The sequence below is a fragment of the Phocoena phocoena genome, chromosome 10 (assembly GCF_963924675.1).
Source record: "Phocoena phocoena chromosome 10, mPhoPho1.1, whole genome shotgun sequence".
Taxonomy (NCBI): domain Eukaryota; kingdom Metazoa; phylum Chordata; class Mammalia; order Artiodactyla; family Phocoenidae; genus Phocoena; species Phocoena phocoena.
The window spans coordinates 67919066-67937832 of NC_089228.1; the positions used below are offsets into that span (position 1 = coordinate 67919066).

General features: G+C 43.7%; 1 protein-coding gene across 1 annotated transcript in view; it reads left to right on the forward strand.

The window, feature by feature from the left end:
* TBC1D22B (TBC1 domain family member 22B) overlaps positions 1–18767 on the forward strand; it is a 64047-nt gene that overhangs the window by 10765 nt on the left and 34515 nt on the right. The window contains exons 2-7 of the mRNA XM_065885072.1: positions 2050–2106; positions 9761–10068; positions 12371–12550; positions 13085–13155; positions 14556–14684; positions 15921–15986. Coding sequence (XP_065741144.1) covers positions 2050–2106; positions 9761–10068; positions 12371–12550; positions 13085–13155; positions 14556–14684; positions 15921–15986 — 811 coding nt within the window. The remainder of the gene's footprint in view (positions 1–2049; positions 2107–9760; positions 10069–12370; positions 12551–13084; positions 13156–14555; positions 14685–15920; positions 15987–18767) is intronic.

The following is an 18767-nucleotide window of genomic DNA, read 5'->3' on the forward strand; positions in this document are numbered from 1 at the left end:
GGATCTTCCCGGACCAGGGTTCCGACCCATGTCCCCTGCATAGGCAGGCAGATTCTCAACCACTGCACCACCAGGGAAGAGCCTCTGCATCTTTTTTCAATGAATGTTTCATGTCAGTGGATGTAGAACTGCCTAATTCTTTTTAACAGATGTACTGTAATTTATTTAACCAGCCCCATTGACAATAATCCTTTTTCTTTTAATAGGAAAGTTCAGCCCCTTTATATTTATTGGAAAGACTGATATATTTGGTTTTAGTTCTATTTTTAATATTTTCTTTTAAAAAAATCTTTCACTATCAGGACAGTACTTGCTTTGGGCGGTGGGTGTGCGTGTGTATATTCTGATGATTTGAAAGGTTTATCTTTTTATTCTAGTGATTGCGTATAACTTTTTACCATATTTCTTCAGACAATATCTATTGACTCCCTGCCATGAGTAATGATAAAATTAGTAGTTATATTTCCTGCCTCCTCCTCACTTGCTTTCAGTTGATTATATTATTTTTCTTAGTTTTATTTTATATCTTGAAACATACTTATACCTATATTACTTGAGCTATCAGCTTTAAATATCTTTTGAGCCTTGTCAGTAAAAGATGAGGAAATCAGTCTACTTATTTCAATCTACTTTTTCCTCCATCCCACTTTAACATTTGCCAATTACATTATTTTTACATTCTCTTCTGCAACCATAAAGCCTCAAATTTAAGACTCAGGCTTAAGGTAAAATCAATTAAATGCTCTCCATCAGTCCTTTTGCTATAGTTTCTCCATTTATTTCATTATTAATAGAAGTTTTTCCTCTAGTAGTTTCTTCAGGAAGGAGTCAGGGAGACCATATTCCCTGAGTTCTTACATATTGAAACATGTTTTTCTGTCACCTTTGTACTTAGCAGTTTGGATTGATAAACAATTATTTTCAGGTCACTCTTTTTTTCTTTTTTTTAAAAAACTGTGCACTACTACAGAAAAGTACATGAAACAATTGTTTGGTATAATACTTGATAAATAATCTCAAAGTGAACACCCCAGAATCCCCCTGTGTCTATTCTCTCTCACATCTCCTTCCTTCCCCTCAGTGATAACCACGTCCTTTTATGTTAATCAGTCCTTGCTTTCTTTATAGTGTTACTACTATGGATGCATCCCTAAACAATAGAAATCATTTTTGTCAGTTTCTGAAGTGTGTATATATATATATATATATATATATATATATATATATAATTATGTAGTATCTACTCTTTTATTCTTTGCTTTTTTGCTCAACATGACATTGGTAAGATCCATTCACATTACTTTCAGCCTTACTCCATTTATTTACGTTGCTGTAAAGTATTCTATTATGTGAACACATGACAGTTTATTTCTCTGTTGATAGACACTTGGGTTGTTTCTAGTTTGGGGCTAAAAGGATCCATAATGCTATGGACACTTTTATATGTATCTCTTGATGCACATATCTATATATTTCTCTAAAGATACATATTTGGGAGTGAAAAGACTGGATCTTAGGGTATGCATATTTTGTTCGTCCTAGATACAGCCAAACATTTTTGAAGTGGTCGTATCTCTTTATACCCCTACCAGCAGTGTGTGAGAGTCCCGTGGGTCACTCTACTCTTGATTTGTGGTGTTCCTTCACTGTCTTGTAGTCCAAGTGGTCCTTCGGGGTAGGTGATATTCCAATTTTATAGATGAGAAAGCATATTCAAAGTGGTCAGGTAATTTAATGCAAGTTTATAGAGGTAGTAGATGCCACAACTGGCATTTGAACTCTGTTCTCTCCAACTCTAAAGCCTTTCCGTGCTGCCTTCTTTACAGATAGAACTTCCTGACAGTCAGTTACGTAGGGCACTGAAACCTCACCAGGGAAGATGAACATTTTTGTTTTAAAGAGTAGGGTGCTATCCTTTGGCTTGGGTATAGTTGTTCTTGGAGGCAACCTGCTTCTCAAAGTCCCTTCCAATGTTGTGATTCAGGTGGTACTCACCCAACATATTTACTTTCCTGACAACTTGCTTCTTCCTTTTTTCCTTGCTTTTAGCATCCAGCCCGTGTATGGAGCACAGCACCCTCCTTTGGACCCTCGGCTCACCAAAAAGTAAGTCAAGATATTTTTCCTTTCATGCATGTACTTCTCCTAAAACCCCGAAACCCTCCCCTACTTTGTTGAAATGACAGTTTCCACTTGGACCTTTTCTGGCGTCTCCTCTGCTCTATTTTGGATCAGAAGATGAGCAATCTTCTTACCTCTAAGCAGTCCATTACTAAGTGGAAAATTAACTTACATCAGAGATTTTTTTCTTATATTGGAAGCTGGTATATGTAGGGGTTTGGTGTTGGATTCTCTGTTCTGTGAGAAGGTCCTTATTGATTAAATATTGTCCTGAAATTGAATGATTGATGGCCTTCTTCTGGTTTCTGGGGCCCATTGCTTCTGAGTATATATATAGGTCTGCCCTCTTCCTTATTCTCTGAGAATTGAGGCAAATAGAACATAACTGTGGGACTGACAGTTTTCAGGTCCTCTTTCTCTTTGACACACTCAAGGAAACCCAGCCAGACAATGAAGTTAAAAGCTCCCTGGAGACTATTTCTTTTTTTTCTTTTTTCTTTTTCTTTTTTAATCCCACCCCACCCCCTGTCCTGAAGGCTATTTCTTCTAGTAAAATTCTAGTAAATTATTTTTTAACACAGCAGAGACCCTAGTTAAATCCAAGATGTGTGGGTGTGTATTTGTATCCCCAATTATCGCTTTATCACATCTTTCTCTCATAGGCCATCATTCAGCCACAATAAATTTAAATGAGGAGGTGGGTCGTCTTCTCGCATGTTCTGAGAACTTTTGCCTCTATCTTTGAGCAGGCTTAATCTTAGAGACTTATTTCTAGGAAAGTTGTTGCTTGTAATGAAAGCTGAATGATTTGAGAGGTACAGGAGACCTAGGTTCTCATCCTTCAGGGGCCCGTGTGATAATATCTACCCTTTCTTTCTTCATAGTCAACGGGGAAGTAAAGATAATGTACCTTAAAATATTTTGAATACCTAGAAAAATACCTTATCAAATATGCATCATCAATATTTTAATATTCTTTTAATAACTTAATGTGTGGTGAACTTTCTATAATTCCACCAACTCATTCTTTTTGCAATTTGGCCAATGTGTAGAAGGTACAGTCTTCTGAATTACTATAGAGGCATGACTGCTGTTCATTTCTGTAAAATGCACAATTTTTATATCAGGAACCGCTAGAGTGTAAGCTCTCTGTTCACCACTGTACCCTTAGCACCTAGACCAGCAGGTTGCACATATTAGGCACTGAGTAAATATTTATGGAATGAAGGAATGAAGTCCCTGCCTTTACTTAGACAATGGGTTTTTCTTTAACGTTTCTTAGTATGTACCTTGTATTAGATCTTCTTAAGGGGAAACATGTTTTCTGTGGTACTTTTGTGATACTTTCATTAAGTATAATGAATTTTATTTCCTCGTTTTACCATCCATGGACTCTCTGGTCTGTTGGCCAGTGTAACAGGCACTGTTAATTACCTTCCCAACAGTCTTTCCTGTACCTGCTTCTTCCTTGCTCAGGAACCACAGTTCTATTCAGTTCTTGAGCCAGTGACAGTGTACTTAGAGTAGGTATCTGGGTTAGTTTAAGCCTTTTATAATAATTCCTTGGTAATACCAGTGACTGGTCTATGATGGGCTCATCTCATTGGTTCTGGCCAATGAGATGTAAAAGAAAGTCTCCTGAAGGAGGGTTCTTGGAAGGATTTTCTTTTTTTGACCAGAGAGAGAACATTTTGTGAAGAAAGCTGCATTTTGCCTCCACTCACATTTCCTGCTTTTCAATGCGTTAGTGTGAAAATGAGATGCGAAGGACTTCCCTGGTGGTGGAGTGATTAAGAATCCGCCTGCCAATGCAGGGGACACAGATTCGAGCCCTGGTCTGGGAAGATCCCACATGCCACGGAGCAACTAAGCCCGTGCGCCACAACTACTGAGCCTGCGCTCTAGAGCCCACGAGCCACACTGCTGAGCCTGCATGCAACAACTACTGAAGCCTGTGCGCCTAGAGCCCTTGCTCCTCAACAAGAGAAGCCACCACAATGAGAAGCCCGCACGCTGCAACGAAGAGTAGCCCCTGCTTGCCACAACTAGAGAAAGCCCAGGCACAACAATGAAAACCAAACGCAGCCAAAAATAAATAAATTAATTAATTAAAAAAAAAAAAAAAGAAAATGAGATGTGAAGAACAGTAACAGTTAACTTGTACCCTGAGGGAAAGACAAGAGAATTGCAGAGACACCAGCTCAGTGCCCTGACATCGTGGTCTTTACAACTTAAGCGTCATAGTTGAGTATTCTGTTCCTTGTAGCCAGTTCTGTTCACGGCCAGGATTTGTTGATTGGTAATAGATCCATTACAGCATAATTTATAATGGCCGTTGATAAACACATGGCTAATGTAAAATCTGCCATCCACCTGTATATAAGGCAGTGGGATGTACTATCCTATTTTATGTTTGGGTCAGAGTCACCATACCTTCTCTGCATCTGTCATCAACTGAGGTTTCCCTGATTCTGTATTTAGGGCAGGTGTTGAGGAATATCACCATATCCCAGACTGCCAAGGCAAACTTGATATACTCTTGTTTTTCCCACCTATTTTTAATTTATTTTTATGTTCATTTTTTGGCTACACCACAGCACACGGGATATTAGTTCCCCGACCAGGGATCAAACCCACGCCCCCTGCAGTGGAAGCGCGGAGTCTTAACCACTGGACCGACAGGGAAGTCCCTTTTTCCCACCTATTAATGATATAAAACCATGAATGTTTCCACTGGTCATTCAGCAGAGCTGCATTCATACTTTCAGTAGAAGTAGTTATTTAGCTCTGCAATTTGGGAGGAATATAATTATCACTGAATAAATTGCATCCCTTTTTTGTGCATGTAGTGGTTTGGTATTACCACTCTACAATCTGGGACAACATCTAGGTCTGCACTGGACCATTTTACAATTCCAGATTGTTACAATAAAACATTTAATGCTCTTATTTGAGTACCTTTGTTGGGACATTTTTATTACTTTCTCCGCTGCCTGATTACCGTTCCACTTCAAGCTACCGTTAATTACTGTGTGGTTAATCCTCATTACAGCAGAAGCCTTTACATTGGGTCTTCAGTCATCTAAACTGCACGAGCACAAGTCATTACCTGTCTGTGTATATTGACTTCCATTTGCCAAATTATTACCATTAGTGATAATATTGCCTGCAATAATTTTTATAGCTCAGATAAAACTAGTCTTACCGCAGAGCGGCCCCATTGGCCACTTGATGGTATGATAAACTTCTAAATTTATTGTTTTCTGACTTGATATCCTAGTTCTGAGTTATCAATCTAGTTCATGTGAAGCCACACTGGATTTAGCAAATTCCCCACTTGCTTCACACCCCTTTACCAGTGTCAAACGTTATTTTTCTAAATAAATTTGTGTTGTATTTCTATTAAGTGAACAGTCGTCTCAGTAAAACAACATAGTATTAATCAAATCACAGAATGATTGATCTTTTGTTTCCTAACCCATATAACAAACAAACTGTAATTTGGCATACAGACGTAAGGAGGTATGGTGAAGGTGTCTATGCGAGGCCAGGTTGGTTGTAACTTTGATATAGTTCTGTTTAAGTAATTTTGGTTAAACTTCAAGCCACACTGTGGCATTATTGTACCTCAGGTTAGTTATAGATTAGTTGGGACCATGTTAAAATTAGGCAGCCTATAAGCCAAAGGCACCCACAGCTAGAATTATCTGGATTAATATTTTACTGACACTCACCATGGCCCATCTCTTGGTGCGGTATTTTGTTTGTTTCTTTGTTTGCTTTTTAAATTTATTTATTATTATTTTCGGCTGCATTGGGTCTTCGTTGCTGCACGTGGACTTTCTCCAGTTGTAGCGGAGGGGCGCTACTCTTCGTTGCAGTGCACGGGCTTCTCATTGCCGTGGCTTTTCTTGCTGCGGAGCACGGACTCTAGAGTGCAGGCTCAGTAGTTGTGGCTCGTGGGCTTAGTTGCTCCGCGGCATGTGGGATCTTCCCGGACCAGGGCTTGAACCCAGGTCCCCTGCACTGGCAGGCAGATCCTTAACCACTGTGCCACCAGGGAAGTCCCTGGTGCAGTGTTTTGATCCACTCCAGGGTGTGCATATGCTTCACCCAATGTTAGACTAATAGCATCTAGTCAGTTCTTTGACCTGAGTTAAAATTCAGCTTCTTGATTTGTGGTTTATTTAAAGAATTCTTAAGACATCAAGAGGGTATTTAAGAAACATCAACCAAAGAAAAAAGAAATAACCTTGGCATCCAAAGTACTCTTTATCACTCCATTGGAATCGTCCTGTGCAATCTTGAGGTACACGTGGTCTCTAAGGAGGAAAACAATAACAATAGCTACATACTCCTATGCAGCATTTTTTTGATGGCAGATCTTTCTTACACATCCACCTATTTGTTCTTGACAGTGAACCCACTGAGGTGAGTACTGCAGGTTGTGGATCCTAGATCTCCTTTCACAGAGGAGAAGCATAGTGATGACTCCAGAACATACAGCCTCAAGAGGTCTGCAGAGAAGTAATTTGCCTCTGGCTCATGGATAATTTTTTTTTTTTTAATATTTCCAGATCCTTTTTTTTTAAAAAAAAAATCTTTATTGGGGTATAATTCCTTTACTGGCTCATAGATTTTTGACATGCAGATTTTTGCGTTGCATTGCCTCAGTTTTGTTTTCTTTGATTTGGGCTCTTGTTCTTTTTTATTTTTGCGGTACGCGGGCCTCTCACTGTTGTAGTCTCTCCCGTTGCGGAGCACAGGCTCCGAATGCGCAGGCTCAGCGGCCATGGCTCACGGGCCTAGCTGCTCCGCGGCATGTGGGATCTTCCCGGACCGGGGCACGAACCCGTGTCCCCTGCATCGGCAGGCGGACTCTCAACCCCTGCGCCACCAGGGAAGCCGTCTTGTTCATTTTTGATTGTTCATTCAGTACTCTTACTTTGGGGATTGACAAAAGCCAACAAAACAACCTTTTCCAATGATTAATAAAAATAATATGCTCATTGTAGAAAACATGAATAATTCAGAGAAGTATAAAAATTAAATTTATCACCTATAATTCCATAGCCCAGAGATAAGCAATGTTAACATTTTGATGCATTTTATTCCTGGTCTTTTCTGTGCATATACTTTCTAAGAAATATAGAGATCATAAAAAATATATAATTTTGGTTCAATTTTCACTTTATTGAGGTCATTTTCTAGTGTTATTAAATAGCCTTCAAGATGTGATTTTCATTAAGCAGTATAGCATTCTATCTGGTGGCTGAAACATAATATATCTCATCATTTGCAATTTCTAGATGTTTATATTGTTTGTAGTTTTTAACCAAAATAAATAATACCATTATAAACTGTTTTAGATCACCTTTGTTTGATTCAATGATTATTTTCTTATGGTCAGAAATTATGAATCATTTTCAGGCTCATGGTGTGTACGTTGCCAGATTGTTTTCCAGAAGGTGGTACAACATACACCCCCACCTGCAGTATTAGAGAGCTGGTCTCACTACACCTTAGTTAGCACCAAAGAGGATGCATCTTTAAATCTTTACTGATTTAGTGGGTGGAGAATGGTATCTTGTTTCCTTCATGTTTTTTTTTTTTTTTTTTTTTTGCGGTATGCGGGCCTCTCACTGTTGTGGCCTCTCCCGTTGCGGAGCACAGGCTCCGGACGTGCAGGCTCAGCGGCCGTGGCTCACGGGCCTAGCCGCTCCGCGGCATGTGGGATCTTCCTGGACCAGGGCACCAACCCGTGTCCCCTGCATCGGCAGGCGGACTCTCAACCACTGCGCCACCAGGGAAGCCCTCCTTCACGTTTGAACTGTTACTTCTTGTAATCTTATGTTATCTCCTGCATCCTCAGTGATAGCGTGATATATTTTCCTTTCCTTTGTGCGAGACTAGTGTTTGAAAATATGCCTCAGTGATATCTTTTTTGGTGTTAACAATAGGGACTTTCCGATGAGCTGTATGAGTTACGAGTCTGTATTTATCAATGTTAGGAACAATTATCTTTCAGAATAACTATTGGACATATCTAGGGAGATGGGATGGGTATTAGACCACCCACCTCTACCCAAAGGGAAGAAACATCTCTCGGAAATGGGGAAACTTCAGCTCTTCCAGCACAGCCTTGTTTTTAGTCTAGAGTTGCCCTGCCTTGCTGAGGAAAACAGGCATTTTAATGATGTTTTTACACCTCGCATTCCAGTCCTCAGGGATGCTAATTAAGACTGAATTAGAAATGTCCCAACTACCTAGTCCCCTGGAACCAGAATAAGGGCCCCCAGACCTTAAGGAGTTCACAGAGAGCAAAAGTTCAGGGGGATTTCCCTGGCGGTACAGTGGTTAAGACTCCACACTTCCACTGCAGGGGGCACGGGCTCGATCCCTGGTCAGGGAACTAAGATCCCGCAATCCACATGGTGCAGCCAAAAAAAAAAAAAAAGAGGAAAAGTGCAGGAAAGTAGGAAAGGTCTACATCAGTGGTCCCCAGCCTTTTTGGCACCAGGGACTGGCTTCATGGAAGACAGTTTTTCCATGGACTGGGGGGCGGCGTGGGGAGATGGTTTCGGGATGATTAAAGCGCATTACATTTATTGTGCAGTTTATTTCTATTATTCAGTCATGTACTGTCTCCACGATTTTTTTTGCTGTATTCTACGCTATTATTTATTAAATACATTTGAAAAAATAAACTTGTATGTACTCAGTTAATTTATTTTTAAGATAAACCTTATTAGTTCCCTAAGTGGCAAACCAGTATCATTTGCCAAAAATAGAAAGTAACCTTAGAAATAAATACAGTGAAACACGAAACAATCTTATTAATTAAATTCTAAGCCAGATTCTGTTCTTATAAAATGTTGATCCTGAGACTGCCCTCACTTTGTTAAAAAATAGTTGTAAAGACAGAGTGGCAGCGAACTCAGATCTCTCCTCAAGGGCAGCAGGACTTCAACAGAATAAAAAGGGAACAACTTGTTCATTTTGGAACTCAGTGTTTCGTAATACATGTGGGCTACCTAAAATTGTCTCTTGTTCTACCAGTAGTTGATGTCCTGCTTTAAAAAATAGTTTAGGTTATGTTGTCATAACAGATTAACTCTGAAATCTCAGTGGATTGACACAACAAAGGCTTATTTCTCACTCACACCACCTGTCCAGAGTAGAGTCAGGTGCATGTGGTGGGCAGGCTCTGCTCCACGTGGTCACTCTGTTATCCAGGCTGAGGGAGGCACCACCATCTGGAGTTGTCATGATAGAAGAAAGCTTACAGAGAACTCACACCTGTTCTTTTATACTTTGGCTCCGAAGGGACTGCCTCACTTCTCTCCTTAGCCCATTGGCCAGAACTAGTCATATAGCGTCACCTAAGTGCAGGGGGGCTGGAAAGTATAGAGGAGCACATGGAATATTTGGAGAGCGTTGCTGTCCTTGTTTTGTCTGGCTCTGCAGCATAGAGGTGGTCTGGATGCATCAGATGAGGAATGGAAATGGATAGTTTTTGTTCGAAGAAGGTAATGATTGTGCATGAGATAGTTTATAATACTATTAATATTATATTAAGCAAGTGAGATGGTCAGATGTGTCAGACCATTCCTTCGTAACGGTGTCTCCTTTCTTAAAGCTTCATTAAAGAGCGGTCAAAAGTCAGCACGGTTCCTCTGAAGAATAAGAAGGCCTCCAGTTTTCATGAGTTTGCCCGGAACACCAGTGATGCTTGGGACATTGGCGACGACGAGGAAGAGGACTTTTCCTCCCCTTCTTTCCAAACTCTGAACTCAAAAGTTGCTTTGGCAACTGCTGCCCAAGTGCTGGAAAACCATAGCAAGCTGAGAGTGAAACCAGAACGATCCCAGTCAACGACATCCGAAGTTCCTGCCAGCTACAAGGTTATAAAGTCCAGCAGTGACGCCCAGCTGTCCAGAAATTCCAGTAAGTCTGTCCAGCTCCCCTCCTTAGGCTCAGCCTCTTCAACAGAGTGCATTTTAAATAAAAACAGGTTTTTTTAGGGCCTCCCTCACATCTTCTACTGGGTGATAAATAGGCGAGATCAAGCCTGAGGGACATCAGTGAGCCTAACTGGTCCTGAGCTGTACTTACTCCTCCCACCTGGATGGCTGCCTGGCCCTGGGACCCGGGGTTTCACTTCCTGACACCTGAGTGTTGCCTGCCATTCTCTTCTTCCTTTACCTGTGGTGAGGTCCAAAACTTCTGTGGTTTGGTTGCTTCACATTGCTTTAGGCCTGGTCAGGTTGAAGACTATTGACCATATGTAGTTACAGTTGTTAGTGGCCGAATTTCACAAATGTTTGGCACTGTTGGTTGACCTCCTCAGCTGTGGGCAACAGCCACTAGCATAGGTTGTCTTTTTTGCTGTTCCTGAGGGACGGAGTCCCTGTGTCACGGCTCCCTGCCCACCAGGTTGGTTGGGGCGGGAGGAGATACCCTTTCTTTTCAGGAAACTGGCAGCAGTAACTGGTTGAGATGATGGTGGTTTTATCAGATGTTTGGGGATGCTCGGTGTACTCTTTTAAATATCCATTGCTGTATTTAATGTTGCCCTGAAGGGTTTTATGGAAGCAAGTTATTCTGAGCCGGAGGGGGAAGTGCCCTCAAGCTAGTGAAAGTTAAAACAGCTGACTGGTAAAGGATGAAAAGAAAGTAGAATGTCAGAGCGCTGACGTGTGTCCTGGCTCATGTTCTAAGAGAACTTCTTTTACAGTTTCAGACTACGGTTGTGGTCAGGAAATTAGGCTGAAAGGCCTTTAAAATCATTCCATAGTCACTTTCCGTGGCTGATTTGGGCCCTAGCTTGAACCTTCAATGACGTGCTCAGGACAGGCATTCAGTGTCCATTGACCGGGTGGCCACAGCTACAGGCTGTGGAAAGTGTCTTCACATGTGATTGAGGGTCTCCACAGGGTCCCAGTGTGAGGGAAGGCCCCACCACAATCCCTAATGAGCTGCCCTTGTGCAGCCAGGACTGCCCAGAGCATTCCTGTTACGAGGTTCCCTCCTGGGAGCATCTGTCTGTCAGTCACTGATTGCGAAAGTGCACACTGGTCTGAGCTCTGCAGCGTGTGGTCTGCGTTTCCTAGGCCCTGTGTTACACTAGGCATCCAAGCCAAGTACTCCGTGGCACTTGTTTCTGTAAACCTTCTTGTCATGCTGGTTGATGAGTATTCACTGTTTTATTCTTGTTGTGACTACTACTTTTTAAGGCCCTAATATGTAAAGAATATGAAGCAGTCATGAAAGGACAGTCAGAATTTAAAACTGAGTTTCATTTGGGGTAGTAAAATAAATAAGGGTTTTGGAGTCAGGCAGACCTAAGGTGGTATCTCGGCTCTCTCCTGCAAATTACTTAACCTCTCTGAGCTACAGTTTCCTAATCTCTAAAATAGTGATAAATTCCTACCGTACGTTGTAAGCATCAAATGAGAGGTCATATGTAACTGTGACGAGCATAATGCCTTAATAAGCATTCAATAAATGTTAGTCCTATACTGCTCATTTCTCCTACCTACCATCTAGTTTAGAAGTGTCTAGAACTGGACACAGAGTTCAGCTTGAGTCTGTGTTCCTGTTATTTCAATTAGAGAAATGTGATTGGCTGGTGAGAAATATGCGAGCACAGAGGAGCCTGCCTTAGGCCAGAGCCTCTCACCTGTGTGCAGAGCACAACTAGTGGGCCAAGAACAGGTGAGAGTTGTGCCACAGGTATTGACCCTCTTAGCCCTTGGGGCAGCTGGCTAGGGCTGGGGCTTCGGGAGAGCAGCCACCTCCTTTCATTGTGGTGTGCTTTACAGTGTCATTTTCTCTGTGCTCTGTGATGTGGAAAAGGAAGGCAAGCACTGCCTTTGACTGCATTGCCCCAAAACTTGCTATTAGGCACCAAGAAAAGTTCCGGGTTGGGGTAGAAAGAAAACAATTGATTTTCCTCTGAAGTCACAAAAAAAGTTGTCAAATTTGCTACCGCAGCTGGAGTCTCTGTTTGCACATAAGGTGCCTTGGTATGTATGATAAAAACGCAGCCCTCCCCCTGGGCAGATGAATGGAGCACAGCTGGGTTTCCATCCCCTGGCCGCTCTACACCGAGCACCTTCAGGCAGTGCACAAACCATGAAGCCACAGCTCTGGTGGAGGAGACCAGTGCTCAACAGTCGGGTTTAGGGTTTCTCAGAATCTGTGCTCTTCACACAGCTTGTTCTCTTTCACTTTCAAATTATCTCAGGTGATACATGCCTGAGGAACCCACTCCACAAACAGCAGTCACTCCCTCTCCGACCCATCATCCCCCTTGTTGCCCGGATCTCGGACCAGAACGCTTCTGGGGCACCCCCGATGACTGTCCGGGAGAAAACCCGCCTAGAAAAATTCCGTCAGCTTCTCTCCAGCCACAACACTGACTTAGGTGAGTCCCCGTGAGCCCTGGGCAAAAGCTAGGACCTCTTGGTGACTGGAATTCTCAGAGACCTGGAAGCTATTGCTCTTTATTCTTCCTTCTTTTACTTTTCCAGCATCTCCTGATCTGGTGCCCATTGAAGTGACATGCAGGTATTAAGTCAGAAATATGTTACTAGGAATTAGGGACCAAATTAGGTGGGACTGGATTCTGTGGCCTGTAGCTATTCTGGCTTTGGTCTCCCCTACCTCCAGGTGATTCTTACTGAAATCCACACCTACCGGCCTTTCTCTTCCCCTCTAACTCTAATCTCTGAGCTGACTGGATCACTGCTGCAGAGCACTTTGCTGCTCAGGGCTGTGTTTGGGCTTTTTCCCTGTGCTTGTCGGTAGCTGGTGGCGGTGGTGGCAGCGGCAGTGGTGGCGGTGGCGATGGCAATCGTCCTACTGGAATGGTGGGAGGCACCAGGCAGCGCTGGCTGAGGCTTGTCTTAGGGCATCTGTGGGAAGGGCTAAATCCAACAAAGCCTTTATCTATTTGCAGATGAACTGAGGAAGTGTAGCTGGCCAGGGGTTCCCAGGGAGGTTCGGCCTGTAACCTGGAGACTCCTGTCGGTGAGTTCTACCCACTGTGTAGAGAAGCGTGAGCCTCACACAGCCCTTCTTACCTGCTGAGGTTAGTCTGGTCACATAAGTCTTGCACCGTAGACTTCTCTAGTCCTACCGGATGTGGCAGACCTGTGGGACCGTAGTCCTATTGCTTTGCATAAAGAAACACATTCTTGAGAGTTTATTCCCACACATGTAGAAGAGCACACGTTTGTGCCTATAGTCCTGATCTCGCCTTCTCAGCCCCGAGGAGGAAGAATACAGTGAGGCGGGGTGAGCCAGCACTTGTTTGAACAGGCTCCCACATTCCCTGGGCTTCCCTCCGTTTTCAGTAGGAATAACCAAGGTGGTTGAAACCCACTTTGCAACTGTGAAGAGTTGATAAACGGGCCTCCCTCAGAAGCCTGCACTAGTCCCACTTTCACTAAGTAACGGAGCACTGTGCCTGTCACTGTGATACGAACACTTTGATTTCCTGAGCCTGTAAAATTCATTCATTCGTTCAATAAATCCTACAAGGATTTATTGAGGGCCTGCTGTTCGCCAGGCATGGTGCCAGGTGCTGTGAGGATATAGGGAAGTGAAGACGGCACAGCCCCTGCTCTCCAGGCGCTAGCTCGCTTGCTCGCTATGGAATGTATCCCTTAGCTGCCTGCAAGAGGACGGCTCTCTCCTGACTGCCCCCACCCCCGGTCTTGTAGCCGTGTAATCATTGCCCCTGCTTCTTCTAAGTTTGAATGCTATTAGAAGTAGATGTGGTGAGAATGGAAGGGGAACAGGAGATGTAAGAATTGAGAGTGGGATCTAGACCAGGGATAAGAATGTAAGTTGGCCTGGAGCTGGGGCCAGGAGGGGGGCTGCTGCCAGCAGTTCTGTGTCTGGACGTTGCAGCTGCTGTGTCGCAGATTCCATTCAGGTTCCTAAGCTGGTAATTCTGAATGTTACCGTAGAAAAGAATGTGTAACCGGCACCGACTCACGTGGCACACCACTGAGATATGCCACAGAGGTGGCCACCTCCCCGTGACCCTGGGAAGGTTTGCCTCGTGCACACGCAGCCCCAGGAGGTCCTGACTCGGGTCCAGTTCCCTCCTACTGACCTACATTCGCTTCTCTACTGTTGCCAGCTCTGGAGCTCCGCAGTGCTCCAGTAGTACCCGCTCCTAGCGCAGTGCAGGGGTAAATAACCCTGGTTGGCCGTGCTTCATCTGCCCACATGTGCATCTCATTGAATGAGGAGAGGGCAAACACTGGGTGGCCAGAACCAAGATGGGATTTACGCTTGTGTCTTGGCAGCTTTCTTTTGGTTCCTTTGATAGTTTCCAAGCCACTGCTCAGGCTAAAATAAAAATTAAGGATTCATCCAACCGGTGCCTGTCCCCATCTGACTAGCAGTCCTGTCTACAGGGCTATCTCCCAGCAAACACCGAGAGGAGGAAGTTGACCTTGCAGCGGAAGCGGGAGGAGTATTTTGGCTTCATTGAACAGTATTATGACTCTCGAAATGAGGAACATCACCAGGATACCTACAGACAGGTACAGTCATCGCCTGCTGCCCTTTTGCTCACTAGTCATAATCTTAAGGTGTGGCTCCTGGAAGTGCTCTTGGGGTGCGAGTTTTCCAAGTCTTCAGGCTACAGTGTGCTGGTTAGGAATTAAATTTATTCCCAGAACTACTTCCCCTCTTTCTAATTCAGTGGCTCTTATCTTAGCCATTTTAAATAGATAGATTCTGGGGGGTCCTGGTCAGTGGCAGTGCTTCTCTGACTTTAATGTGCGTACACATCATCTAGGATTATGATAAAATCCCGACTAGGGATTATGGTAAGAGGCCTGGGGTGAGACCTTCACTTCTAATGAGCTCCCAGGTGATGCCACCTGCTGCTGGTCCACAGACCACACAGAGAGTGGTAAGGGTTATGGGACACAAGCTGAAAGATGAGTTCACTCTGTGGTCCATCCCTCTGGACTGTGACATCAGTGTGTCCTTCTGGCAGCTGCAGTGCCTCTTTAGCAACCATGTTTGTCTGTCTGCAGGAGCCGTAGCTGTCAGCGGCCTTAGCAGGGAGTGTTCTATCATTGCGCATAGTGGTCCCCACAGCCTGCGGAAAGGTGGAGGGTGTGAAGGGGAGTCTCGTGGTTGCAGAGGGGAAAATACTGGGGGAGGCAACTGTCTACAACAAGCTCCAAGAATTGAAGTAGCCTCTGTGGCTATTGACACAGTCCTTAGGATTGTTAGACATCTGGGAAGTCCCGAAGCCAAAACCAATCATCATGACTTCTTTGGTAACAGAAGTCAGAACTTTCAGTGCCAGCTGTTAAAGGCCAGCTCCCTCTAGTTCTCTATCCTGGCATGTTTTTGCAGCTTTCAGAGCTCTTTTACTTCTTGGGAACTGTTGAGTAAGAATCTGAAAGAGACATACACATTTTGATCATACCTGTTAAATAAGTAGCAGCCCAGAGTAAAACAGATTCCAGACAACAGGAAAAAAGCGGGTGATTCTCTTAAGTTGTGAAGCCTATTGCTGTTTGGTGTAAGTGGTTTATTTGGGAAGGTTTCCTCACTGTTCAAAAAGCTATTGCTGTCATGGGAACGTATTCCAGATGCACAGGTAGGTAGGTTTAACTAGACTATTTTTGTATGTCAGTCAATTCTTCCTAAAGGTAAATTGTGCTCTCGCTCTTACTCCCTTGATTTCCGGTTCCTAAGAAAATGACTTCTCAAAAGAACAACTGGCATTTGTGTTTTTGGATACGGCTTCTCTTTTTCAGATTCACATCGACATTCCAAGGACGAATCCTCTCATTCCATTGTTCCAGCAACCACTTGTACAGGAGGTGAGGGAAGTGCTCAACATTCTCAGTCCTCCTCCCCCCATCCTTCTGTGGCACCATCTGTGTGGATGTGTGCTTAGCCCTCCCTCCAGGCATGGGCAGGTTTAAGGCTAATCGTGATAGTACCTTGTGTTCCCATATGGAGCTTTGGTCCTTTCAGAGCACTTTCTTATGCATTCTCATTCAATCCTCATAACAAACCTGTGGGCTGAGTAGCACTTTGAGAGGCTAAGGGACTTGCCTAGCATCTTGAGTCTACCTGGTGACAGAATGAAGACAGAAACTACACCCTAGAATTCCTAGTCCTGTGTTTGCTCTGCTTTATCTAGCTGGTAGTGGTGTGTGTGTGTGTGTGTGTGTGTGTGTGTGTGTAGAAAACATACGTAACAAAATTTACCATTTTAACCATTTTTAAGCGAACAGTTCAGTGACATTAAGTACACTCATATTGTTGTTCAACCATCACCACAATCCATCTCTACAACTTTTTTTCATCTTCCCAAACTGAAGCTCTGTACACGTGAAGCGATAACTTTCCATCCCCCAGCAACGGCCATTCTACTTTCTGTGTCTATGAATTTGACTATTCCAGGTACCTCAAATAAGTGGGATCATACAGTATTTGTCCTTTTGTGACTGGCTTGTTTCACTTAGCATAATATCTTCAAGGTTCATCCATGTTGTAGCATGTGTCAGAATTTCCTTCCTTTTTATTTTTATTTATTTATTTTCTTGGCCGCACCACGCGGCATGTGGGATCCTAGTTCCCCAACCAGGGATCGAACCCGTGCCCTCTGCATAGGAAGCACAGAGTCTTAACCACTGGACCACCAGGGAAGTCCCCTTCCTTCCCTTTTTTTTTTTTTTTTTTTTTTTTTGTGGTATGCGGGCCTCTCACTGTTGCGGCCTCTCCCGTTGCGGAGCACAGGCTCCGGATGCGCAGGCTCAGCGGCTGTGGCTCACTGGCCCAGCCGCTCTGTGGCATGTGGGATCTTCCCGGACCGTGGCACGAACCCGTGTCCCCTGCATCGGCAGGCGGACTCTCAACCACTGCGCCACCAGGGAAGCCCCCCTTCCTTCCTTTTTAAGACTGAATGATATTCCATTATATTTGTATAAGACATATTGTTGATCTGCCATCTGTCAGTGGACACTTGAGTTGCTTCCACCTTTGGGGTATTGTGAGTAATGCTGCCGTGAACGTGGGTGTGCAAATATCTGAGTCCCTGTTTTAAATTCTTTCGGATACCTACCCAGAAGTCAATTAGTAGTGATATGTTGAGACCTAACAAGTTGGCAAAGCATATGAAAGGTTTCAGTGGGACTGTTAATCTTTTGACCAAGCAGTAAGTATTGATATAAACTCCTCAAGATTAGGGATTTCCTTTGCAGCTTCATAGTAGCTAGGATACTGGATGTAAGTGCTCTTTGAATTATATTTTCACTCATCCTCATAATAGAGAAAACATGATAAAAAATGCTCAAAATAATTTCTGTTTGACTTTAGATTATACTCATAATTCCGTTTAAATATAGATATGTCTACTGATGAGATCCCTCATAACTTACCACTAGCATAAAGAAGATTTTGAGGGTGACACCATTATTTTACCTGTAAGAGTCAGCTCAAAGGAAGCTGAAAGCAGCCCAGGATCCCTTTGTGTCTCCTGTTCAGTTTCCCATGGCTCAGCCCTGCTTATTCCTCATTTTAACTTGAAGATGTTCCGATTCTTCTCTCTTACCTGTGCATGGTTACTTTAAATTTGGAGACAGGGAAAGTAGTTTATTTAAAAGGCTGCTCCTAGTAGTGGAACCTGCCTACAGAGAAAGAAATTCAAACTGTAGTCTTCCCAATTTTTCTTGAATCACCTTTCCATCTAGCAGACTGTAGTTATCATAAACAGAATAAATTAAGTAACATTGAATATTGAAAAACTCGTTTTATAAACCTAAAGATACTTGAGAATTGACTACAGTGAGTGAGAATTACCCACACTAGTAGAAGAGGTGTCTCAGAGGTAGACAAGATTGTCCCAGGCTTTTTCTGTAGGGGAGATTCCATGGTCTCCCCTGGTAACCAGGCTTGGTGCTCATCTATTTCCATCTCTTTGGCATTTTCACTTGTACAGTGTGAGTGCAGTGTCTGCAGTGTCCCATCCTTACTAGAGAGGGATTATTGCAAGTCTCCTGATTCTGAATGGTTAGCTTCCCTGCGCTTGGCCATTGTTTAAGCCAGTCACCAGGGATTTGTGTATTCACAAGGAGCTGATAGTGTGAAGTAGAAGCCCTGATAAGTCCTTCAGAAGGATTGATCTGGAAGAGCTTTTAACAGAGACATCCAGACAGACACAGGCCACAGGAGTTGTGAGGAGACAGAGTGGAGCAGGGAACTCTTGAGATCTTCCTGGTGGGTCTAGCTTGAGCCACAGTTTCAAGGGAGGGAGGAGGGTATTTAGCAGCAGAGAATGTAAGAGGGGTCCCATTGGAGTGTTGGGCCTAACACCAATGAGAACGCCACACCCTTCCCTCAGCCCCGGGGAGCAAGTGGGCCCATCTAGTGGAGGCAGAGGCCAGCTCCTTCCAGGCTGGGCTTTGCTCTCACTGCCTGCGAGGGCAGGGGTGTTGACAGTGGGAGTATTTCTTGGCTGTCTCTGCCAGCTGGAAGGCAGACTCAACACAAGGGCTGGGAAACATCCTTTATTGTGTCTAGATTCTCCACGTCTCTCCTACACTGGCTAACCAACTCCAAAACCATACGACCACTTCCTTTTTACTTTTCCCTAT